This window comes from Gallinula chloropus, assembly GCF_964237585.1.
Source record: "Gallinula chloropus genome assembly, chromosome: 14".
Lineage (NCBI taxonomy): Eukaryota > Metazoa > Chordata > Aves > Gruiformes > Rallidae > Gallinula > Gallinula chloropus.
In genome coordinates, this window is record NC_140099.1 from 18,967,669 (window position 1) to 18,993,196 (window position 25,528).

General features: G+C 50.8%; 2 protein-coding genes across 3 annotated transcripts in view; both read left to right on the forward strand.

Moving 5' to 3' along the window:
• Window positions 1-27: 27 nt before the first annotated feature.
• L2HGDH (L-2-hydroxyglutarate dehydrogenase) lies at window positions 28-15,025 on the forward strand (the record flags this gene model as incomplete). The annotated part of the gene is made up of 10 exons (XM_084270388.1): window positions 28-107; window positions 595-749; window positions 2,835-2,986; window positions 4,941-5,072; window positions 8,213-8,375; window positions 9,026-9,060; window positions 10,724-10,891; window positions 12,361-12,518; window positions 13,371-13,502; window positions 14,218-15,025. 10 exons carry the CDS (start codon window positions 28-30, stop codon window positions 14,411-14,413), a joined length of 1,371 nt encoding a protein of 456 aa, XP_084126514.1. The 3' UTR covers window positions 14,414-15,025.
• A 3,626-nt stretch (window positions 15,026-18,651) lies between these two features.
• Window positions 18,652-25,528, forward strand: part of SOS2 (SOS Ras/Rho guanine nucleotide exchange factor 2) — a gene marked incomplete at its 5' end in the record, with an annotated part of 60,301 nt that continues 53,424 nt past the window's right edge. For both annotated transcript variants that reach the window (XM_084270437.1, XM_084270438.1), the window contains one exon: window positions 18,652-18,738. In XM_084270437.1, the coding sequence (XP_084126563.1) occupies window positions 18,652-18,738 (87 nt within the window). The remainder of the gene's footprint in view (window positions 18,739-25,528) is intronic.

The following is a 25,528-nucleotide window of genomic DNA, read 5'->3' on the forward strand; positions in this document are numbered from 1 at the left end:
GGGCTGGCGTGGGTTACCGCCCCCAAAATGGCGGCTGCGCTGCTGCGGCAGCGGGTGGGCTGCGGCGGGGCCGTGACGCTGTGGCGGGGCCAGCGCCGCCAGCGCAGGTGAGGCCGCGGGGCGGGCGCGGCCCTGCCTGAGCTCCGGCGCCTCCTGCCTGCGGCCCTTCCGCGTTTCCCTCACGGCGTGAGGGCAGCCGCTCCCCCCAAAGGGTCGGGGCTGGGAGCGGGCTGTCCCCCTGAGGGAGCGGGGCCGGGGCGGGAAGCCGGCTGCCCCCTGAGGGAGCGGGGCCGGGGCGGGAAGCCGGCTGCCCCCTGAGGGAGCGGGGCCGGGGCGGGAAGCGGGCTGTTCCCCTGAGGGAGCGGGGCCGGGGCGGGAAGCGGGCTGTGCCCCTGAGGGAGCGGGGCCGAGGCGGGAAGCGGGCTGTTCCCCTGAGGGAGCGGGGCCGGGGCGGGAAGCCGGCTGTCCCCCTGAGGGAGCGGGGCCGGGGCGGGAAGCGGGCTGCCCCCTGAGGGAGCGGAGCCGGGGCGGGAAGCGGGCTGCCTCCCTGAGGGAGCGGGGCCGGGGCGGGAAGCGGGCTGCCCCCTGAGGGAGCGGGGCCGGGGTGATCTTACGGTGTCTGTCTCCGAGCAGCACTTTCGACGTGGTGGTGGTGGGCGCGGGAATCGTGGGGCTCGCCTCAGCCCGGGAGCTCGTCCGGCGGCACCCCTCGCTCGCCTTCGCTGTGCTGGAGAAGGAGACGGAGCTCGGTACGGTATGGTGCCGGGGTGGGCTCCGCAGCTTGGGGTCACCCGGTGTCTGTCTGTCACAAGTGGTCACTGAAGCACATGCTCAGCAAAGCCGCCGTGTTTTGGGAACCTACGTGTAAGGGGAAGCTCAGTTTTTGGGTGGGTGAGCGGCTGTGGGACAGCACCTGCCTCCATCCCTGGAGCGAGAGATGGATTCCATGCAGGGAAGAGCATCGTTTGCTCAAGGACACGTTCATCAGGGGGAAGCAGAGCTGTTGTCAGCTTGTGCTTCACTGCTGGGACTTCAAGTTAGGACTTTGAAGTTAAGCAAGTCTGAATGTTGCTGCTTGGTTGTCCGAGACCAGCCAGGTCTTGCTGGCCTGTGACCCCAGCAGCAGCAGGGATTTCAGGGAAAGGAGAAGGTGGGGGAACCGGGGTGGGATGCAGAGGCACAAGGGCAGGTCTGGGTTAGTGCCACAGGGAGGATGAGCAGAGCAATGGTGCCAGGATGGCTTTGTGGGGGGGCACGAGGAGAAGAGCAAACAGCAAACACTGCTGGTTGGTGGGTAGCATGGAGGGCTGGGAAGCAGAGCTGCTTTGGAATGCCTGGGAGCTGCTGGTCTGGGCAAAGTCTAGAGCTGGCAATTAGTTGCCAGAACTGTAAACCATGTCCAGTTGCCCCATGTGTCTGCATATCCCTGTGCGAGGTGCTGTCATTTGCATGGGAGGACGAAGGTAAACAACTAATAGGGGGACAACTGGGAAAATACTGCTGGTCCCTGAGCCTGTATTAGCTAAAGTGGCACAGAATCCAGTGCTGCTGCCCTCTTACAACTCAAAGTAAGGCCTATGAGCCCAAGTTCTGCCTTTAAGTAGCTCTGTCAGCCAGGCTGTATGTACATCACTCTTGAGTCATGACATATATGATATAAAGTGGCTTTTTATCTCCAAGGAGAGCACCCATGAATTAAGTTGTGTGTGAGAAGCAGGGCTGCTGACCTTTGGCAGTCAGTACTTTTAAGAGGGAGAGCCTGCCCAAATTATTTCAGTAAAAACGCTTGTGATGTTTTTCATCTCTATTTTACTTCATTACAAAGAGGAAATAGCAACTTAGTCCAGTTTACATCACTTGAAAAGCCGACCAGACCTGCCAGTGCATCTGGAGAAAGACTGAGAATTGCACAGACATGATGATAGATGAAGTCTCTAAGGATGGGTTACACTTTGTAAATTGAATTTCTTCAAGTTAATTTTAACATGCAGAAATCTTTGATTGGCCTGCAATTGTAATTTTTGGAGGAAAACCTTTCCCTCACCCCCCTCTGCTGATTCAAGCCATCGCAAGCTGTGATGGTTTATTATTAACTGGGTCTTGCTGCATCAGTATTTTTCTAGCCTTTCAGACCAAGTGAGGAATTGTTTGCTGTGCAGTTACCTTATTTGAGCATCTCTTATAACACTGATTTAGGGCAGGGCCTCAAATTGCTTTTCCTGACAGCTGAAGTAACTGGGATACAAACCAATCACAGGAATGAGGCCTCATCTGGAGTCCTGTGTCCAGAGCTGGGGCCCCAATACAAGAAAGATGTGGGGCTGTTGGAGAGGGGTCAGAGGAGCCACAGAGATGCTCAGAGGGCTGGAGCAGCTCCCGTATGGAGAGAGGCTGAGGGAGCTGGGTTGGGTCAGCCTGGAGAAGAGAAGGCTGTGGGGGGACCTCATTGCAGCATCCCAGTCCCTGAAGGGAGCAGAGGAAGAGGAGGGGAATCAGCTTGTTAAAGGGCAGAGACTGGCAGCACAAGGGGGATGGAGTGAAGCTGAAGGAGGGAAGGGTGAGATGAGATCTTAGGGGGAAGTTCTTTGCAGAGAGAGTGGTGAGGGGCTGGAAGGGGCTGCCCAGAGAGGGGGTGGGTGCCCCATCCCTGGGGGTGTTCAAGGCCAGGTTGGCTGGGGCCCTGGGCAGCCTTGTGTAGCTCCAGGCCTGGAGGTTGATGTCCCTGCCTGTGGCAGGGGGTTGGAGCTCTGTGATCCTTGGGGTCCCTTCCAACCCAGACTAGTCTGGGATTCTATGAAGGTGTATTTTAATGATGTATTCTTCTTTCTGTTTAGCTCATCACCAGAGTGGACATAACAGTGGTGTGATACACAGTGGAATTTACTACAAACCTGGATCCCTGAAAGCCAAGCTGTGTGTGCAGGGTGCAGCCCTCTGCTACAAGTACTGTGACCAGAAGGGAATACCGTATAAACAGTGTGGGAAGGTACAGGAACTGCTGTGTGCTCTTACTGGAAACTGAGACTGTACAATGCATGTTACAATGTATGGCACAGGCGTGGTTATGGCCTTTTTCCTGAGAGATGAGTTTCTGTGACACCTACTGCCTTCAGAATGAATCTGCCTTCTTGTTTTCTTCTCTCCACCAAGTCAGATCAGTTCCTTTCGGGTCCGAATCAGGAATTCTCCTTATCTGGGGGCTGAGATGAACTAGTGCAGGTAATGGTGGAATCATAGAATAGAACCATAGAATGTGTTAGGTGGGAAGGGACCTTCAGAGCCCATCTAGTCCCACCCCAGCAGTGAGCAGGGACATCTTTACTAGAGCAGGTCGCTCAGAGCCCCATCAAGCCTGACCTTGAATGTCTCCAGGGATGGGGCCTCCACCACCTCTCTGGGCACCCTGTGCCAGGGTCTCACCCACCCTCAGAGGGAAGAATTTTTTCCTAACACCCAACCTAAATCTCCCTTTTCTAGTTTAAACCATCCCCCCTTATTGTATCACTCCATGCCCTGGGGAACAGTTCTTCCCCAGCTTCCTACAGGCACCTTTCAGGAGCTGGAAGGCCACTACAAGGTCCCCCCGGTGCCTTCTTCAGGCTGAAACCAGCCCAACTGTCTCAGCCTAGAAGCAGCCAAGCCCCGTCTGGGTGCCGATCTCTCTCAGCTGTGGGGTGCAGTGGGGGATCCCTGGACTTGGTGGCGTTGGTGGGCCCTGCACCAGCAGAGGTGGCAGGTGGCTCGGCCTGGCTGTGCTCCTGCAGCGCTGGGCACAAGGTGGCACTGTGGGTTTGCTCAGTACACCTCCAGTTACAAGCCTGCTCTCAGCTCGAAGCACCGAGACTGTGGCATAGCTCTGTAGGAACCAGTCTGAACTCGGGCAGCGCTAGGGATGACCCAGCAGCATTGCTGACACTGAATTTGTGTACTTCTGCATCACCTTCCCCAACAGCCTTTATTCCAGGGAGATGGTTTTGAGGCTTTACAGCTTGTTCTACATAAAGCAGCCCCAGACCTGGAGACCCTGGTGCCTTCTCGATGCAGAGATGCCTATGCTGCCAGACCTGGGCTGAACCTGCAAGTAGTATGGTCTGGGCAAGCTTGGTGTAGATAATTCATGCTCTGGATAAATCTCTTGTGATAGTTCTGAGCTAGATACATGGTTAAATGAATTTAAGCCAATACAGTTCAGTTCAGACTGTACAGTACATGTCAGAACATGTTTGTACTCTTGTATTGAGTATTAAGTTCAGATTTATTTTTAGAAGCATCCCAGCAGCTCTTTAAAATTATAGTCTCTTCAGATTTGTAGTCTCACAGCAAGTATTATGGAATCCCAGACTGGTCTGGGTTGGGAGGGACCCCAAGGGTCACAGAGCTCCAACCCCCTGCCACAGGCAGGGCCACCAACCTCCAGGCCTGGAGCTACACAAGGTTGCTCAGGGCCCCAGCCAACCTGGACTTGAACACCCCCAGGGATGGGGCACCCACCCCCTCTCTGGGCAGCCTGTTCCAGCTCCTCACCACTCTCTCTGCAAAGAACTTCCCCCTAATATCTCATCTCCCCCTTCCCTCCTCCAGCTTCACTCCATCCCCCTTGTCCTGCCAGTCTCTGCCCTTTAACAAGCTGATTCCCCTCCTGTGTCTCTGCTCCCTTCAGGGACTGAAATACTGCACCTTATCAATTATCCATTGATAGTAACTCAAACTACAGTTTAATACTTGTTTTTCACTCTCCTTTAATGTACCAGTGCTTTCCCAGCCATAGGTATTTATGGAATCTTGTGCAACTCATGGTACAAAACACATTCCCCCCCTGCCTTGAGTTCTAATTTACTGTTCACTCACACACTGTCGCTCGTTAGCTCAGGCTTGATGCCAGCCCTGAGCTGGCTTTGTGTATTTTGCTGACTGGTGTCCCTCATTATCTTTCTCTGAAGCTAATTGTAGCTGTTGAACAAGATGAAATTCCCAGACTCAAAGCTCTGTATGAGAGGGGGCTGCAGAACAACGTCCGAGGTCTGAAACTGATTGGAGCCAAAGAAATACAAGCAAAAGAACCTTTCTGCAGGGTAAGGGATTCACTTGTTTTTATTGGGCATACAAGCCCTCCATTTATCTGGTGATTAACTATTTTTTAATTTAAAAATAAATATGCTTCTGGCCTTTGAGGTAACTTATACAAGTGACAAGTTCAAAAGAGCCTGAAAAACCAGGTGAAATGTCATTGTCAACAAAAGTAAATGGATCCATTTATTTCTGGGATGTTTTAGCTCAACCTTTCACATGTGTTTGCCATTCATACCCATCAGACCAGGTCTAACACAGTGTAAGGTGATCCTGCAGAACCTCTCCTGGGAACACCTCAGGTTTCATCTATTCTCCTCTTGCTTGGTGGTTCATCAGTTCGTGGTTCTTCCCCCAACTGGGAGCTGAGCACTGTGAAGCTGCTTGCTTGGGGTGGGGCAGGAAGGGGAACAGAAACCAAACGTGAACCTCATGGGTTGGGATAAGGATAGTTTACTGGGACAGGAGAGAGAGAAACAACAATAATAGGACTTTCATAGCAAAAAACGTGAAACTGCTGACACACAATGCAGTTTCTCACCAAATCACACAACTCTCCAGCCATACAGCTCAGAGCTGTCCCAAAACTGTGCTGTCCCCAAAACCTGCACATCCTGGAGCCATGCACTCCTCCTCTCACCAGCCCCCCTTTATGCTGAGCATCATGTAATTGGCATGGGATATCCTCTTTGGCCAGTTTGGGTCACCTGTCCCTGCTGTGCCACCCCCCAGCTTCCTGGGTGCCCTTCCTACCTTCTCATTAGCAGGGAAATACAACTGAAAAGTCCTTGACTGCTTGGCAACAACTGAAAACATCAGGGTGCTATCCACCCTGCTGTCATCCCAACCCCCAGACACCATTACACCAACTGCTAGAAAGAAATTAACTCTGTCCTGATTGAAACCAGGACACAAAGTCATTAAGAGCTGCTGCTGTGCTAATTGCAAATGATGAGCTGGCAGTTTCATAAGCATCTGCTGGTTAGAGAACAGGTAATCTGTTTCACTTGCAGCTTCCAGAAGGAATCAGGATCCTTTGAGTCAGTGTAGGAGACTGTAATTCCCTAGTCATTGTGCAGGACTGACTTTATAGGCAAGCAGACAGTGTCTACAGGTTGTTCAAGCTTCATCCTTTTCCCAGCTCTGCACGTGTCCTCCCTGAACAGAAACAACGATCCCAACACTTCACTCACTGATGAGTGTATTTTATTCCTATTGTGGTTTAATCTCCAGTCTTTCCCCCTTCTCCTTGCAGGTGCTTGCTCCTGTGTTTTTGTGGTTGATAGGCAGTTTCCTTTGCCCAAGTTAGAGCTGCTCTACCTGAGATTGTGCTGAGATTATTCTACTCCTTCCCTCTAAAGTTAGTGAGCTTATAGTGAAGGTTGAGGGTGCAGCAAGGAAAATTCCTTCCTCTCTGTAGGTGTGGGTTTGGATCGAGCCAATTTCAATCCAGCTGCTTCCTACACATGTGATTGTTATGTAGCACTTTTCTCCTGCTGTGAAAATAAACCAGCTGAGATGTGAGTAGTTTATGGAACACAGATTTGTTGTTGTTTAGGTATAAATTTACCAGAGTGTTTCATTTGGCAGCTTGCTGTTGGTGTAGCTGTCTGATGCATTGGTTATGAGTGCTTGTAGGTCCAGACAAAAATTCTCTGCAGAGGAATCCTTTTTTATCTGTCTTTCTTTTCTAAACATTTTGTATCCACCCCTTAAAGCCTTCTTTGCCTGTTCAAGGTCCAGCTGAGCATTTACTTCTGCAGATGAGTACATTCAGATAGGTCTTACTTCATCTGCTTTGGTTTCCTGAGCTCAGCCCTTTCCTCGTAAGCAGAGGGAACTTGAATGTTGATATAAAACGTTGCACCAGGTGTTTCGTGTAAGATATGGTTTTGTCAGCCATTCTGGTTGTCTTGGGTGTGTAAATGGGCCCTGTTGTTGTAGTATCTGAGTGGTTGATGGTCTTGTATTACAGCATCTCTGAGGTACAGCAGTCTACTGTCTGTGTTTTCTAGCTGGAACGAGGTAAATATTGTGATGCCACCTAGTGTGATAAAAGTGATGTGAGAAACTGAGTCTTTTCGGTGTAAAGATTGTGAAAGGTCTCTGAGAAGTATTGCACATTCTAGCTACACACTGGGCTTGACCCCTGCCTTCTGCTAGGACAAGTAATGGGCTGTTGCCTAATTCAGAAGAGACTTTTCTCTCTGATGTGCAGTGCCTGAGTGTTGTGCTGGTTCCTTTGAGCCTCACAGAGATGTTGACAAGAGCCACACATCAGGTGGAGCCCCCCAGGGACCACTCAAAGGTGAAATTGCATAGTGCCTGGTGAAGGATAAGTCTGTGTTAATGGACATCAAGATTAATCAACCTGCTTTATCATTAAGTGCTCTGTGGAGAAGGCTTGTTTATGCTGTAGTCATGCAAAGTTTGGCCATATTAGTTGTCCACACTGAAACTGGCACGTGGAGAGACTGGGAACAAGCAGCTGGGATGGGGAGACAGCTGTACTCCCTTCTCCTCTGCTCTGCCCTGGTCAGGCCCCACCTGGAGTGTTGTGTCCAGTGCTGGGCTCCCTGGGATCAAAAAGACAGGGATCTCCTGGAGAGAGTCCAGAGGAGGGGCACAAAGGTGATTAAAGGCCTGGAGCATCTCCCCTGTGAGGAAAAGCTGAGTGAGCTGGGGCTGTTCAGCCTGGAGAGAAGAAGCCTGAGAGGGGATCTGATCAATGGGGATCAATATCTGAAGGGTGGGACACAGGGGGACATGGGCAGCCTCTGCTCAGTGTCTGTGGGGACAGGACAAGGGGCGATGGGCTCAAGTTGGAGCACAGGGAGTTCCCCCCCAATGTGGGGAAGAACTTCTTCCCAGTGAGGGTGAGGGAGCCCTGGGACAGGCTGCCCAGGGGGTGTGGAGTCTCCTTCTCTGGAGAGATTCCAGCCCCATCTGGACAGCGCCCTGTGTGCCCTGTCCTAGGGACCCTGCTTTGGCAGGGGGTGGGACCCCATGGGCTCTGGAGGTCCCTTCCCACCCCTACAGCTCTGTGATTCTCAACAGCACTATTCCAGATGAAATATTCTCCTCACAGAAGACCAAAGTCCACATGCAGCCTTCACTGACCTCCTGTGTGTTGATGCTGTTGCAGGGTCTGCTGGCCCTGGACTCCCCATACACTGGCATTGTGGATTATAAACAAGTGGCCCAGTCTTACGCTGAAGATTTCCAGGAAGCGGGTGGGACGATCCTGACGGATTTTGAAGTTACAAACATGGAGATGGCTAAAGAAAGTTCTTCAGGAAGTGAAGATGGTAAGGCAGTGTTTTGCCCTCCATTTACTACAGTCCCACCAAAGATTTTGTTCAAAACACATTTGCTTTGGCTGAAATCATGTTTCTGAACCTTTGTATCTCATAGGGAAGAGGCAAAAGGCAAAATTACAGAACCCTGGACTGGTTTGGGTGGGAAGGCACCTCAAAGCCCATTTATTTCCAGGCCCCTGCCATGGGTAGAGTCACCCTCCACTAGCCCAGGTTGCCCAAAACCCCATCCAGCCTATTATTAATTGTGTAAAAGTATTGAGGTAGCTTGCTTTTCCTTCCTCGGGCAGGTCACCTTTCAGCTGAAACATTTATGTTGATGGAAGAAATGGACAGTAAAAGGGAGAAGTGGGTGGTTCTCTCCTATTCAAACCAGATTTAGGTGAATATTGCACAGCTGTCCTTGTGATAGTGCTTTTTGTTTATCCTGGAAGACAGGTTAAATCGCTTCTGGTGCACACATGGAGGAACAAAAAGAACCAACCCCCTGTTAATTTGTAAATACAGTTATGTTAACAGGGGATGCTTGATAGCTTGGAGATTTTCCAGGAGAAGAACCCTCAATCCTGACAGGTTGCTTGTTCAGTCAGTTTTCTGTTACCTATTCTATTAATTCCTCCTCTTGTCTAATTCTGTTACAGGACTGAAATACCCTGTCGTTGTTAGGAACTCAAAGGTAAGAACTAAGCTGAAGATTTCATTCCTTAATAGGAAGCTGTTTCTCCTTTGTTGAGTCCTGGTGGGTCAATCAGCTCTCTAAGAATGCAGTTGAGAAGCTGCTGTTCAGTAATGTGACCGCTGTCATCTCAGGCTGCTTCTGTAAACCAACTGCAATGGATTCTTGACAAAGCTATGAGCATGTTGAGACTTTACTGTGCACTGGGAATAATAATGAAAGGATAAGTTGATCTGTGTTACATCTGACTCTACATGTCCCTTACTTCATTTGCACCTTCTGTGCTGCTTGTTTCTGAGGACACCTTCCTTATTCATTTGGTGGGAAACACCTATTTTTGTGGTTGCTTTTGGTCTTTGGCATCTATGAAACTGATAAGGAGGCACTGAGAGTCGTTTCTATCACCAGGAAGCCGCAAGCTGAGTTAGTAGAACTGGTGCACATGTGGGTGACACGCCTGCCAGTCAGTTGATGCCACACAGGAAACGCACTTGTTGCCTTCTCACCTTCAGGGGAAAATAGCTGGGCTCTTCAGAGGAGGATGGAAGACAAAAAAAACCAAGCTCACTGCCCCCCAGTAGTTTTAAAAGCTTTCCTATTGCTTTCCTGCTCAGTTTCTGCTCTTTCATTTAAAAGTAGCTTCCAAAATCTATTAGAAGCACAGGATGTGTTGGGTTGGAAGGGACCTTCAGAGCCCATCTAGTCCCACCCTGCAGTGAGCAGGGACATCTTCACTAGAGCAGGTCACTCAGAGCCCCATCCAGCTTGACCTTGGGTGTCTCCAGGGATGGGGCCTCCACCACCTCTCTTGGCACCCTGTGCCGGGGTCTCACCACCCTCAGAGGGAAGAATTTTTTCCTAACACCCAACCTAAATCTCCCTTTTCTAGTTTAACCCATCCCACCTCATCCTATCACTCCATGCCCTTGGGAACAGTTCTTCCCCAGCTTCCTACAGGCACCTTTCAGGGGCTGGAAGGGGCTATAAGTTCCCCCTGGAGCCTTCTCTTCTCCAGGCTGAACCAGCCCAACTCTCTCAGCCTGGCTTCACAGGAGAGCTGCTCCAGCCCTTGGATCATTTTTGTGGCCTCCTCTGGACCTGCTCCAACAGGTCTGTGTCCTTCTTGTGCTGAGAGATCCAGAGCTGGACACAGCACTCCCAGGGTACTCTCTCACCAAATACTGATACATGTTTTTAATGTTAATATTTCAGTGGAAACATTTTTAATTGAAGAAAAGACCCGTGGTGTTTGAAAACAAATCCTGTGAGCTACCTAGCTAATAGTGTGGGATTTTGTGTATTTTAGATGGTCAGGTGGTTAGACATTTAACAGCACAAGGTTCTGTGTTCTGGGAACTCAACCTAGTCAGAGAATCAATGATATAGTACTTTTTTTCATTCTTTCTTGTTCTTCCAACTCCTTCTCTTTAAGGGTTCTGCCAGTCCTACCTGCCCAGTTCTTCTCTAAGAGAAGACTAAAGGAGAATATTATAAAGAACTAAAGGAAACAATTAACTGCTTCTGCCTCCTTTTGAATACACCTTTTGCTTTTCTTTCTGATCTTGAGGTTTTGGTGTTTGCTTTCCAAGGCTTGTAGGCAGTGGCTGAGTTTTTAGCAGATAATGTTGATATTTTGTGCCTCTTGTCTTGTTATTTTCTGCAGGGTGAGGAAATCCACTGTCAGCACATCGTTACCTGTGCAGGGCTTTACTCCGACCGCCTGTCTGAGATCAGTGGGTGCAGCCCTGAGCCTCGGATCGTTCCCTTCAGGGGGGATTATTTGGTGCTCAAACCAGAGAAGAGCTACATGGTTAAAGGAAATATTTACCCGGTGCGTACTCCCTGGTGTGTCCCCCACAGAGTACTCCAAGAACCCCAAAAACTGGGGGTCTTTTAATTAGCGTGATAGCCACATGCCCACAAAAGCTTGGCTTTGCTATAACATAAGTCTGTAGGCAGGATTTAGAAGTCAATGAGGGCCAACAGGAAATAATTAATTACTTAGATGTGAAGGTCTATCTTGTGTGCTGATACCCAGAGCTCAGATTTAGGTATTTGCCTTTGAATTAGCTTTACATTGAGTGACAAAAAATCGACATGGGAGGAAAAGGGCAAGCTCTCTACCACCTGATATAGGCAGTGTGATGAAGAGGAGCAATACCAGACAAAGTGAAGTTTGTGAGCCAGAAGTGAAAATTCCCAGGGCAGTGTTTTAGTTAATTCACATGGTAAATTGACATACTGCCTTTCCAATGTTGAACATAGATTTATTTACCTATGAAACACTGGAGCAGGTCATCCTGGGGGAATTGTGGACCTTGGGCATCATTTCACCTGGGAATGGTTCTGGATCCTGTTTTGGGATGGGAGGGAGGAGCTGGCTAGGAAGTGAAGATACTTCCAGCCTTGCTTCATGGCTGTGTGAGGATAGCTTGCACCCTTTGAATTTGCTGTTGGTGTTGTGGCCAAGTGCAGTAATAAGATTAGAAAATGGCAGGACTCTCAGGGGTATGGTACCAGAAACGTGGTGTCATTTGGGGAGAGGTTCTACTAAGGTTCAAAAGTACTAAAAACATATTGGAGAGGGTTCAGAGGAGCCACGGAGATGATCAGAGGGCTGGAGCAGCTCCCCTACGGAGAGAGGCTGAGGGAGCTGGGCTGGGTCAGCCTGGAGAAGAGAAGGCTGTGGGGGAACCTCATTGCAGCCTCCCAGTCCCTGAAGGGAGCAGAGGAACAGGAGCGGAATCAGCTTGTTAAAGGACAGAGGCTGGCAGGACAAGGGGGATGGAGTGAAGCTGGAGGAGGGAAGCGTGAGATGAGATATTAGGGGGAAGCTCTTTCCAGAGAGAGTGGGGAGGGGCTGGAAGGGGCTGCCCAGAGAGGGGGTGGGTGCCCCATCCCTGGGGGTGTTCAAGGCCAGGTTGGCTGGGGCCCTGGGCAACCTTGTGTAGCTCCAGGCCTGGAGGTTGGTGTCCCTGCCTGTGTCAGGGGGTTGGAGCTCTGTGATCCTTGGGGTCCCTCCCAACCCAGACTAGTCTGGGATTCTATGAAAATGGCAAATTTACTTTCCCTTTCACTTCTTCATTTAAAAATAGCCCTTCTCATTTGAGAGGACAGCTCCTTTATTGCGTTCTGGTTTGGTTTCTTCAGTCTCTCCCCCAACAGCCTGCCACTGCCTGTGCTTTTCTCCTCACACACCTTGTCCACGTTCCCTGGAGGAGCTTGCTGCCTGGAGCGCTTGCGCGGCTGTTGCGCGATGCGGGTTCCCACAGCCACAGTAACTGCTGTGTCCTGCTTTAGGTCCCCAATCCTCGGTTCCCCTTCCTGGGATTTCATTTCACACCAAGGATGGATGGCAGCGTTTGGCTCGGTCCTAACGCAGTGCTAGCCTTCAAACGAGAGGGCTACAGGTTGTTTGACTTCAGCCCTGGAGACTTCTTAGACGCTGTAACATACAGGTAACACCTTCTCTTTTTATCTTCTGAACAGTTATTTAACATCAGCTTGTGCCACCATGGAACCATGACTGTCAAAAAGCCTGGTTTTGCCCAATTTTGGGCATCTTTAAAGACAGTTGTGCTGATCAGGGTGGATTTCTCCAAGCCATTTGACTTTGTGTGATCTAATATTTGAATTTTCATAAGCTACCAGGAGGTGTCTCAGCTGGGGAGGGAATGTGGCAGCTCATCAGAAGGTTCTGGTGGGACCTGCTGCTGCTGGTGGTGGTGAAGCTCTTCAGGGATGGTTTTGTCCAGTGCAGTGTAATGTTTTAATCAACCTAGACAATGCCATTGAAATACCTGCTGAGGGTGCTTAGAAGAGATAACTCAGGGTGGTCTGAATTGCTGTGTTAAGCTTTATCAGATCATAAATACATGTTTTAAAAAATCCCAAGTACAAGGAAGTACTGTAAGGGCCAGGAATGCAGGTGGGGAAGCTCTCAGAAAGTGTGTCAGAGGAATTGGCAGTCACTGCTAAAATTACAGATGTAAATGCATCTGGGTTTTGCTCTCTTGCCATTTGAGCAGAGAGAAATCCTGGCCATAGCAAGAGCTGGAGCTCAGAGTTAATCCTCAGAGGCAGAAGGTAAGTGCAGCACTGCAGCTCTGTGAGCGAGGTTGGTTGAATCAGGGAGGGACAAACATCTATTGCCCAATTAAAAAGCACAATCAGATTCCTGATGCCAAGTGATGTTGGGAATGGGAACCTTTGCCACGCTGTTGCCTTTGCTACCAACAGTGTCAGTTTAATGTGGCCACATTCCTTATGGAAGATTCATTCTTACTGCTGGTCTGTCCTTCTCTCTGCAGTGGGTTATGGAAGCTTGTGCTGAGAAACCTGTCCTATGGACTGAGTGAAATGTATAGAGCGTGTTTCCTTAGTGCTCAGGTGAAAGAACTTCAGAAGTTCATCCCTGAGGTCACCATCAACGATGTGCTCAGGTAAAGAAAACTTGTCCTGTTAGCAACACCCACAGGCTTGGTAAACCTCTTATTTTTAACAGCAGCAAATGTAGCAATGAGCTTACCCCCATCACCAAAACATGCTGCCAAATTGTAGGAGTGTCTAGATACTTTCTACAGGAAAACCTTTTACATTGTGTTTGCTTGTAGGCAAGTTTGGTGGATATTTGTGTGAGTTTGTACACTCTCTGCTAGGCTGAAATTCATAGTTGTGGCATATTCAAAAAGAAGAGAAAGTCTCTTTATGTTAGGGGCACGTTCAGTGGCCTGAATGTAACCCAAGGTCACGAAGAAAGCAAACCAGAAATGAAACTCAGAGGGGAGGCCAGGCTGTAGGCTGCTACTGAGCCAATATTGATCATCTCCATAAAACTGTTTTCAGCTTCGTGCTGTGTGGAGACAGAAACTAGTTCAGAGGAGTTTGGAAATACGTAGGAGCTGAAGAGACTTGTGAGAGAAGATGAAATGTTTAGGCACACAGAGATGAGTGTAGCTGTCCAAACATTTGCAGGGGGAAAATCCAGACTAAGGAAAGCTTGGCTGTGGTAAAGATAAAGCTTGAGCATCCAGCTCAGGCAGTATACAGTTAGCATGAAATTCATGCTTGGCAAGGCTTCCTATTCCAGAACAAAGGGTTTCCTTGTTGAAAAGAGAAGTTTTCTTTCTGATGGAGACCTCCCCCTTGATTTTTCAGGGGTCCATCTGGAGTGAGAGCTCAAGCGTTGGACAGCGATGGAAATCTGGTGGATGACTTCGTGTTCGACGGAGGCAGCGGGGACATTGGCAGCAGAATTCTCCATGTCCGAAATGCCCCATCTCCTGCTGCTACCTCCTCCCTTGCCATTGCAGAAATGATTGCAGATGAAGTGAAGCAAAGGTTTGAGTTGTGAATGCCTTTGCCAGCCCACAGCTTCACGAATAAAGGTGTTAACGGTGCCTGCTGAGACCTGGTGTGGTACAGCCATCTGCACCAGAGCACCAGACAGCCCCCCCTGGCAACAAAGGTTTGGCTGAGCAGGAAGAGCCTGTGGAGGGGCTGGTGCCCTCCACAATGTGATGGTCTCCCAGGATCGTAGAGAAGCAGGAAGAGATCCTGTGGTGGGATTACCCACATGGACTTCCCATGCCACTGCTCTAAACATTGTCCCCTCCTCGTGCTCTGGAGAGATGGTTGGTCTCAAAAACCCCAGCGTGGGGTGGTTGGCTGTGTGCTTTCTCTCAGACAAAGATTGAATTGGAGTCTGCAGTCCCCTAGCTTACATTAAAATAATGGAGATAGGAGGATAAGCCCTGCTTAAGGGTTCTGCTGATAGGGAATTAAGGGCTTTATCCAAGACTGAAAACAATATTCAGGGCTTTGTATGTAGAGTATTTCAGAGAAAAATAAGCCTAACAAGGGATTACCAAATCCAAGCCAATTTAGATGTGTGATTCAGATAGGCTCTCTGTCTGATCTCTGCCTCTAATTTTTTATAGAGCTGAAATTAAAATGTATCCATCAACAGTCATTTTTCATTTAACTTAAATCCAGGAAGTCAGTGCTGATCAGTAACTACTTCAGAGTGCTTGGGTCGTTGGGTTTTCTTTTCCTCTGAACACTGATAATGCAAAAGGAGCTTATCTTTGTACCACGTGTTGAGCAATCCAGTGGAAATGGTCTTTGTAAAAGCGAATGTGAAGGGAGGGAAGCTACAGAAACCTACCTTGAGTCATGTTGTGTGTTGCTTCCCTTGGAGCCCAAACAGCAATGAGTCAGGAAAGCTTCCCGTTTCCCTCATGGCTGGCAAGGGGGGGGGGGGTGTTCAGAAAGGGCTGGTTACACTTCCCAACTCTTCCTGATAGCTGAAGTTTTGTCACAGTGCACCTGGATGAGAGTCTATGTGGAGGACAATGTGCTGTAGGGAGATGTTCAACGAGTTTGGTGCTGAGTATCTCGGTGTGTTCTCCATTGCTGCTACAAAAAAAGAATTACATGGCCCCAGGGACAAAGAACTTGGGAATACATTAGGAGCAGATGTTCACAGGATGTTGGGTAATGCAGATAATTGTGGGTAGTTTGCTACCAGGCAATTATTTAGTTAGTTTTTTCATTAGAATTACTTTCTGAGCTCCTCTGTCATGCGTGTGTTAGCACAGGGCAGGCGTGCTAGCCGATGGCTAGAGAGGGGGCTCATCCTTTCGTTCCTCTTTTTTATTTCTTCATGTTTTCTTTTCCTCATCACATCTACTTTACCAGAAAAGTGACTCCACTCTAAGGACAACTCAGAAATTCAGAGCCCTTCAGAGAAAAGCTTTGGTCATTATTCTCAGCAGCAAGTGGCACTAGAAAGAGACTAGGATATTCCAAGCGCTGAAACACCGTACGGCCCCGTACAAGTTACACCTTCACAGTGGCACAATCCCATCTCCCCTCCCTGCCAGAAGTGTTGCCTATCAACAGTAAAATACTACAAAAGGATTGCAAAAGCCACTTCCTCCCACACGAGGTGTGGCCCTGACATGTATTAACAGAATACAGAACATGAAAATGTGAAGCAGCCGTATGCTGCAGTGAATCTGGAGTCAGCACATTTCACCATGGGGCCTGCTGTGCTGCTCACTCTCAGGGGGTGATTATTTCAGGGTAGAGTTTAACCCAGGCTTTTAAATCGTGAATCTTTATGTAGCATTCTGTGAAATACTTCTATTTTTAGAAAGTTATAACCCTTTTTAAAGGAATAACTTCAGAGAATGATGATGGTGGGGTTCATGCATAAATCTTGTTGCCCACAAAGTGTGAAAATGTATGAATATATTTTCTAAAAGGGTCTGATTCACTGGGACAACATCATAACTGTGCCTTTACTGTGATTAAAATAGTGTCGTGGAGTTTTTTAATCACTCTGAGGTCTGTGTGTTTCTCCTGACTTACAGAGAAGTTTCACAGGTATTTGCTAATTCCCATCCAAATTTGGCAGGATGAAGCTCTGTATTACAGGAATTACTTTATTTGGGGGTGTGTGTGTGGGGGGGGGGGGTTGACACGGGACCAAACTTGTCTTCCTGTGTCTTATCTGTCCTCCTCACAGCTTTTCTCACACAGGTCAGAGCTGGGCGTAAGCCTGATCCGGACCTGTAATGGCACGTGGAGTGGTAATTCCTGGAACTCTGAAGAGGTGCATTAGGGCAGCTTTGGGACAAACACCATTTATTCCCCCAGAGTGTCCCGTCAGGTCAGTCCTAAACTGGGGGAGGCACGTGGCATCTTGTGTCTTTTTCAGAGGGTTGCAAAGAAAGGACGTAGTGCCACACGTCATAGGGCACTGGGTGACTGCTCTGGGGGAAAATGGGGTACAGGGTGACTGCTCTGGGGGAAAATGGGGTACAGGGTGACTGCTCTGGGGGAAAATGGGGTACAGGGTGACTGCTCTGGGGAAAGCGAGCTCCTTCAGGGCACTTAATTGCATCTGATCACCACTGCCTCATCTTAGAGTGGTTCAGGCTGCCTGGAGAACACAGCGATGTCACATCCTGAGGAACACGGGTGTTTTGGGGATTATGGAGGTGGGGATGAAGCACTGGGTGAGGGGCTCAGCTAACCTGGAACATCTACTTCCATCCTGGCTGGCCCAGCTGCAGGTTTGTGGGTCTCACTGCGGTTACTCTGCAGTTGCACTCAGGATTACATTGGGGTTTTTTTGGCTCACTGTTTGGGTTTGACAAACAAGCATCTTCCCCCAGAAAGAGCTAGTTAGTTTGTTGGAAACCTCCCAGGCTCTTCTGGTGCCACAGTGTAAGGTTAAGACCTCAGAGCAGAGGGGCTGTCACTGCCTCTGCAAGCACCTGTCTCCAGGAATCTGTCCTAACAAAGGATCCCACTCTTGCTGTCAGAAAGGCACATTTAATCCCCCCCAATTTAATTTATCCACTCCCTTTCTGGATGAGTCTTAAAACGGGATGTTGTAGAAGGTGTGAGATGCGAGCACAACGCCACGGGAAGGGAATCCAGGGAAGGTTTGGCTGGCTTGGTTGTTCAGGGGGTGGAGGGAAGCGTGCCAGCCAGCGTTCTCTGCGGGAGGGAGAAGGCCAGCCTCTGGGCAGGGATGCTGCTGTTGGCACGCCGCTGAGCCCTGCTTCTCGCAGGCCAGGGGCTGAACCCCATGCAGTTGGCCTCTGCCCATCGATCCAGCCTGCCCCGGTCCCTCTGCAGAGTGCTGACGTCTGAAAGGCCCTTGAGCTGGTCAGATGCTCAGTCGTTCTTATCATCATGTACAAGAGCTGCCTAAGGGTGAGCGCTTGTCCATCCACCCTCAGGCTGACACTGCACACCGAGGGGCTTTTGAAACCCCTTGGTCTTGCCTCACACACAGAGCTACGGCTCGAGGGACGAGCGGCAGGAAGGGGGTGCAGCAGCCCCGCAGGGCCGAGAAGGGGGGGTTGGGGGGGAAGCAGTGCCTAGTACCCCCGCGACAAGGAGCTCCCGTACAGGGCAGGGTGGCAGCGCGGTGCCAGAGCTGTGCCCGGGCTGAGGACCCGGGGCCGTGCCCGGCGGCCGGGGGCTGTGCCCGGGCTGAGGACCCGGGGCCGTGCCCGGGGGCTGTGCCCAGGCTGAGGACCCGGGGCCGTGCCCGGGGGCCGGGGGCTGTGCCCGGGCTGAGGACCCGGGGCTGTGCCCGGCGGGGCGGGCCCCGCTCTGCGGGCGGGCTCTGCCGCCTCAGCCCGGCTCTGAGCGCCCGGCGACGGCGCGGCCGGCAGGGGGCGCCGCGGTAGTGGGCGGGGGAGGGTAGAATGGTGGAGGCCGCGCATGCGCGCAGAGGGCGGCGGCGGTAGCGGGCCGCAGCGAGCGGGGCCCAGGGCGCCTCACCCGCCGCCCCGTCAGCGCACGGTGAGCGGCCCGGAGCCCGGCCCCTCCCGCGCCGGATGTGATGGCCGCCCGGGCGGGGGGGTGAGGAGCCAGCCAGCGGCGGCCGAGAGCCCGGCGCGGCCCGGCCCGGCCCCGACGAACGCCGGCGGCGGCGGCTTCTCCTTCCCCTCGGCGCCCTCTCGTTCTCCCCCCGCCCCTTTCCACCGCCCCATGCCCCGGGCGCCGTAGCCGGCGGGGAGCGGCGAGGCGGGTGGCCCCGATGCGGAGGAGCCGCCGGCGGGCGCCATGCAGCCGCCGCCGCAGCCGTACGAGTTCTTCGGCGAGGAGAACGGTCCGAAATGGCGGGGGCTCTTCGTGCCCGCCCTGCGCAAGGTCAGTCCGCCGGCGGCGGAGGGCGGGCGGCACCTGCGCCTCACGCCGCTCTGCGGCCCCCGGGAGCCCCCCCCCCCCCCTTCCCCGCCCGCACACCCCTCTGCCCGGGCTGCCGGCTCCGCAGCGCCCCTGGGTGCAGGTGTCCCGCCGCGGGGGCCGGGGCCGAGCCCCGCCTGGGCTGGCTCGTACCTCTGGCGCAGCCGCCTGTACCCCGGTGAGAGCAGACGGTGCCCCTGCCCGGCTCCTGCGGGACCTCCTCCGTCCTGCCCCGACAGCCCGGTCACGGCGGGGCAGGGGCTGCAAGGGGCCGCCGGAGGCCCTCTTAAACCGTTCGGGCAGAGTCACCCACAGTAGACAGCCCGTCCGGACCGTGCCCCTGCCTGTGCCCCTGCCTATGCCCCTGCCTATGCCCCTGCCTTGCCCTCGGTGCTTCTTGCTGTGAAGATGCTGCCAGGTGACTCTGCGTGCATAGCAGACTCTCCTCCTCCTGTCAGAGGCTGCTTCTCCTCCTTCCCCCCCTTCCCCGGCGCTTGCCAAGAGCCCCTGTCCCTGCCATCTTCCTAGGGCCGGTGATAAGGTCGCTGTGTTGCTTCTGAGGTGTGCTGTGGAAGGGCAGGCAGCCTTCCAGCCCTTCCCTTCCCCACCGCCTTTCTTCAGGCAGCTGAGCGCCCAGTCGAGGTGCTTCTCTCTCTGGCTGCCCCCAGACCAGGCTGTCGGTGGGTTTCTGTCAGAGCCCACAGCTGCAGTGCTGTGGAGTCAGCCTGGGTGTTCTTGAGAGGGAGAAACGACTGCTCGCTGCAGAAGTGAGATAAACCCTGTAGGAAACCGCTTCGCCTGTCGTGGTAGAGGAATTTATCTTTGGTATGATGTGCCTGCATAGCAGAGCAGTCCCTGGCCCGTCGCCCTTAGGTAGGACACCCCTGATAGCCGAGGGAGTGGGTTGGATTGAGGGGCTGGGGGGGAGCTGTGGTGTTCTGTGGTGTCTTGTTCACTTGTTACCGTATCAAAGGTTGAGGAGCATTACGTAGTTCTAATGGCCTGCTGGTCTGGGTCTCTGGGCAGTAGTGTGACACAAGTAATGCAGGCACTTGTGAGTGGCACTTTGTCTTTTTCTCACCCCCCTCCCCCCAAGAACAGATTTAGTGATGGTGTCAGGTAATGATTCTCTCTCCTTTTTTATAATAAAAAAAACCCCTGCTTTGGGTCCCCATGTCACTTGTATTAAAAGCCGCTGAAGGTAGCTAAGTAGTCTTGTGGCTGGCATAAAAACCACTAATCGCTTCTCTGAAGAATCCTGGAGTATCTACTCTTCACTCTTGAATCTCCTCCTCCTCCTCCTTGTAGCATTTACTTTCCAGTGTCTGGGGAAGCTCAGAGAACGCCATGCTGCTCTTTCCCAATTGATGGGGGTTGACATACAACACCACCATGATGCTACCAGCATCCACTCAGGTGTGAGGTGCCTGTGTCAGTTTGACCAGAAGGATTTCTTTAAAACTCTAAAGGTGTTTTCATCACTCTCAAATACAAAGAGTGTCAAAGCAGATGGATTAATGCTGCTCTTACCAACTTAGACTGTCTCTCTGGGTTTGGTTTGGTGAAAAGAAACAGAGCAGTGACTTAGACTTTCTAAACCAGAGGAAATAAAGCCCTGATACCAGTGAGTGCTTGTAAAAATTTGTAATTGCTTACAGACAGCTTTTTTTTTTCTTGTCCTGGGAAAGTTCCTTGTCTGCAGTACCCACCCTTCAGTGTGAAGCAATCCTGCTGTAATGTGCGTTTCTTTTATGAACACGCAGTATCAGTGAGTCAAAACAAAATTGTATCATTGTTCCAGAGATATTGCAGTCAGGCTGTGAGGGAGGTTCTGTAATACATCCCTTAAAAGATGGGCTGTTCTAATGCCATCACTGGAGATATTTTAGAACCAGAACCTTTAGGGAATTTATGGGTCAGTGTGTTGACACGTTGGGTTTTCACTCTGACAATGAGAGGAGAGCGTTTCTGTTACCTACAGGAGAGCTGGGAACTGTGGCACTGAGTGTGAAGGGTGCACCAAAGCCTCTTCCAGAACGTTACCACCGTTCTCAACTGGCTTGCAGTTGGCTTCTGAAAAGGTTTAGAAGTCCACCTCTCAGCCAGTTTATATAGGATCTTTGCAAGCAGCTTGCTTTTTGTCCCTGGGGGTGTTCAAGGCCAGGTTGGATGGGGCCCTGGGCAACCTTGTGTAGCTCCAGGCCTGGAGGTTGGTGTCCCTGCCCGTGACAGGGGGTTGGAGCTCTGTGACCCTTGGGGTCCCTTCCAACCCAGACCAGTCTATGATTCTATGACGTCTTTAAAGAAAGCCTGAGCTTCAGAAACTTAAGTGCCTGGAATAGAGGTTTTGTCTTTCTAAGCTGGGTTTTCCTCATGGTAGCTTACGCTGCAAGTGCAGTTGGTGTTATATTTCCCTTGTAATGAACACTTCTTGAAGGCAAGAAACTGGCAGTGGAAAAGGAGGGAAAGTTTTTTGGTTTGTTCTAATTGTGTACGTTAAGGTGTGAGAAACAGTAATTCTAAAATAGGGAAAGATGTGGAGCTGGGTAATGAGCCAATACCAACAGACAGCATGTCCTTGCTGCTTGAATTTTAAGTCCACAGAGTGCTTTGAAGAGCTCCAGTGTCTGTCATTACGTGTTCAGCAAGGTTAAGGTCCTTTCTTGTTATCAAACCACTTTTAAACCCTTGTGTTTCCTTCAGTTCTGTGCAGTTGAGACGTAACAAACCATGAGGGTTGAAGAAACAGCCATGTACATCAATTTTTATTTTAATAAGTGGGAAAAATAATAATAAAAAATTAAGATGAGGCTGTGTCTTTGGACCAGTATCCTGTATGTTCTGGCCCAGCTGAAGGAGTCCTGTGTCCAGAGCTGGGCCTCAGTACAAGAAAGATGTGGGACTGTTGGAGAGGGGTCAGAGGAGCCACAGAGATGATCAGGGGGCTGGAGCAGCTCCCCTATGGAGAGAGGCTGAGGGAGCTGGGCTGGGTCAGCCTGGAGAAGAGAAGGCTGTGGGGGGACCTCATTGCAGCCTTCCAGTCCCTGAAGGGAGCAGAGGAACAGGAGGGGAATCAGCTTGTTAAAGGGCAGAGACTGGCAGGACAAGGGGGATGGAGTGAAGCTGGAGGAGGGAAGGGTGAGATGAGATATTAGGGGGAAGCTCTTTCCAGAGAGAGTGGTGAGGGGCTGGAAGGGGCTGCCCAGCGAGGGGGTGGGTGCCCCGTCCCTGGGGGTGTTCAAGGCCAGGTTGGATGGGGCCCTGGGCAGCCTTGTGTAGCTCCAGGCCTGGAGGTTGGTGTCCCTGCCTGTGGCAGGGGGTTGGAGCTCTGTGATCCTTGGGGTCCCTCCCAACCCAGACCAGTCTGGGATTCTCTGATTCTGTGTATTTAAGTGGTCGCACACCTCTCAGATTAGTGGAGTATGATAAATTGTACCTGCTAGTGTGAGCCTTTTTAGGAAGAAAACCCAAGCTAAACAGCAAGACATCACTAAACCAGACTTTTAAGAATGTTTTTTGATATATTTATATCACCATATCATTAACACTGGGACCTTGAAATCTCAGAGGTGAAGATTTGCAAGCAGCTTTACGTATTGCCTCCCGTCCAGCCAGTAGATTTCCAGGCATGTCCCTACTCTAAAACATTTTACTTTCTTCTGTGGCTGTGTTGGAAACCCAAGTAGGAAGTGAGGATAACGAAACTCATTATAAAAAGTCCTGTCAAAGTAAATGAATCAGAAGAAAAAACAATGTTTTTCTCTGGTGGCTTGGGTTATAGTTGCTTGAACCGCTGTTCGTAGCGGGCAGATCACTTCAAACAGAGCTACGGTCTAAGCTTTGTAAAGGCTTTTAATCTGGGAGCTGACTTTCCTTATTAAAGGATCACAATGTCTCTTTGAATAATTCTGGAAGCACGCAGGCAGCTGTCCCAGCAGAATCACATGCGTCTCCAACGCCTCGCTGGCGGGGTCGGTCGGGTCTGAATCCGCGGGGTGTTGATACTGGCAGCGTCACTAACACTGGTGCTCTGTGGGAAGGTTCTGGAGCGAGGGGCTTTCCTGCTTCCCCCCCCCCACACACCCCACAGCCAGATCCTTCTCTGATGAAACCAAGACACGCCGTGGAGGATCTTCTCCTGTGCTGGGGGGTGAAGGTGGTGTTGGGCACTTTGCTCTCTCATACATTTTCATTTCTCCAGGTGTTTGTTGTTTGGGTCTGTGACTTTTTAGCTGTTCCTGGCCCGGTGGCCTTTGTAGGGAAAGATGTCACATTATGAAACCCACTTCTAAAGCTGGCATTTCAGTTTTGTGACCAGGTTTCCTTACACAGATCCCCTTGAAGAGGGGTGGCAGCAGGGACAGGGAGGGGATTGTCCCTCTCTGCTCTGCCCTTGTCAGGCCCCAGCTGGAGTCCTGTGTCCAGAGCTGGGGCCCCAACACAAGGAAGATGTGGGGCTGTTGGAGAGGGGTCAGAGGAGCCACGGAGATGATCAGAGGGCTGGAGCAGTTCCCCTATGGAGAGAGGCTGAGGGAGCTGGGCTGGGTCAGCCTGGAGAAGAGAAGGCTGTGGGGGGACCTCATTGCAGCCTCCCAGTCCCTGAAGGGAGCAGAGAAACTGGAGGGGGGTCAGCTTGTTCAAAGGGTGGATAATGGCAGGACAAGGGGGCTGGAGTGAAGCTGGAGGAGGGAAGGTTTGTATTAGATATTAGGGGGAAGTTCTTTGCAGAGAGAGTGGTGAGGGGCTGGAAGGGGCTGCCCAGAGAGGGGGTGGGTGCCCCATCCCTGGGGTGTTCAAGGCCAGGTTGGCTGGGGCCCTGGGCAGCCTTGTGTAGCTCCAGGCCTGGAGGTTGGTGTCCCTGCCTGTGGCAGGGGGTTGGAGCTCTGTTGTCCTTGGGGTCCCTCCCAACCCAGACCAGTCTGTGATTCTATGATCTGGAGCCAAAGCTTGTTCTTGCTGTTGACTTTCTTCTAGATGAAGCTTTCCAGAACTGAATTGATTTTGGGGGTTGATATCAGTGCTTTGATGTCCTTTCTGTTAATCTTAGGCTGGGATTAGCATGGATCTTGGTGGTAGCAGCTGAGCGAATAGCTCCCACCCATCCACTGAAGGTCCCAGCTTTAATGTGTTGCATAAAAAGTTTTGGGGAATTAACTGAAAACTTCATTAATACCAAATATCTTCCATTGCTGCCTGGAATTAATTTCTATTCCAGTTATTTGGAACAAGTTGTCAAAATCAAACTGGTGACTGTAGAACTAGCATATGCTTTTTAAAAATAATGCCTAATGTGGTGTCAGGCAGGTACATGTGGATTTATTTGCCCTAAAATACTCTGGTGTGTCCTAAACTTGCATTATTCTTCGTGTGTCCTTAGCTTGTGTTACCCTTTGTGTGTGCTCTTACACATCCACCACCAAATGACAAATGTATTTCTGCAAACAGGAGCTGTGTGTTGAATTGCTTTGCTCTTTGCCTCAGTTAAATTCACAAGCATCCCATAGCTATCATTGCTTTTGATTTTTCTCTGTTATGTACAAATAGAGACCAGCAAAGGGTTGGCACTCCTGTTCCCACGGGCGCTACACATCGGTGTAACTGTGGCGCTGGGCACTATCTGCATTTGCTGAAACAATTCTGCTGTTGCTCTGGACTACTCATCAGATTTCTAGAGCATGACTAAAGGGTTTATTCTTAGGAACTGTTGCATACAGAGATATAAAAGCCCGTTTCGAGGGCAGCTTTTGGAGTTTACAATAGTTTAACCCACCTGGGAGTTACTACACGGTGACGCAGCTCTTGTGTAAGCTGGGGGAAGTGCCTGGCTGCCCCTGTTGCTTCGCTGCTCTGTCAGGACAGCTCGCCTGCACGTTTCCTGTGTCAGGATCAGGTCCCCTTGGGTCAGAGTTATTTAATACATCATAGTGTCATTATAATGGATTATTCCTGAATGCATGCTAATTTAATTAGCAGGCATTATTATTTAATGCATTGTAATTTCCACTGTGAAGCTCCTTGTTGTGATGTTTTAAAATAATAGGGACATTTAGTTTTGACATCTGTTGGGTCGTTTAGCATCTAATAAATACCTTTCTTTGAGCTCTGAAGCCTGGACCTTTGCATGTTCATGGTTCCTGCAGACTCAAATGCCTCTGTGACATTCAGCTTGGGAGAACAGCGAAGGAGGGAAGTGCTGGTGATACTTAATCACCCATGGGAAGCCCAGGTCTGGTCGTTGCCCCACAACACCCTGTTCACAATCCAGAGGTGGTTGGAGGTGTGGAAAGGAGCAGCAAGCAAGCCCCTACCACACATAAGAGTCGTTCCTCCAGGCTTGCTTTATTCCCAGGAGTGGTTGGGTATCATCATGGGTTGGGTTTAGTCCCTTACAGGTAGGTGACTGTTTGGTCTTGCATAAATACTCACTATCATCGATAACTTGTGGAGCTAAAGGAACTGCTCCTTTTACTTAAATCCTGGTTTTTCAAGCAGTTTGTTTTGGGGTGTTTTCCCCAGCCTGTAGCACTGTTCACCTTGAGTACTGTCATTGGCATCTGCCTTGGAGGGGCTGGCAGCAGGAGAGTTTTCTCAGCCAGTGGTGTGAAACGAAGGCAGTTTTAAACACTTTGGATTCAAAAGCAGTAGGAACAGCACCCTTTCGTGTGGCAGCTACAAGTAGTAGCTACTGCCCAGCAGTAGTAGCTTCCTACCCATGGTTGTTAAGATGGAATATAGAAACCACCCTTTGTGTTGG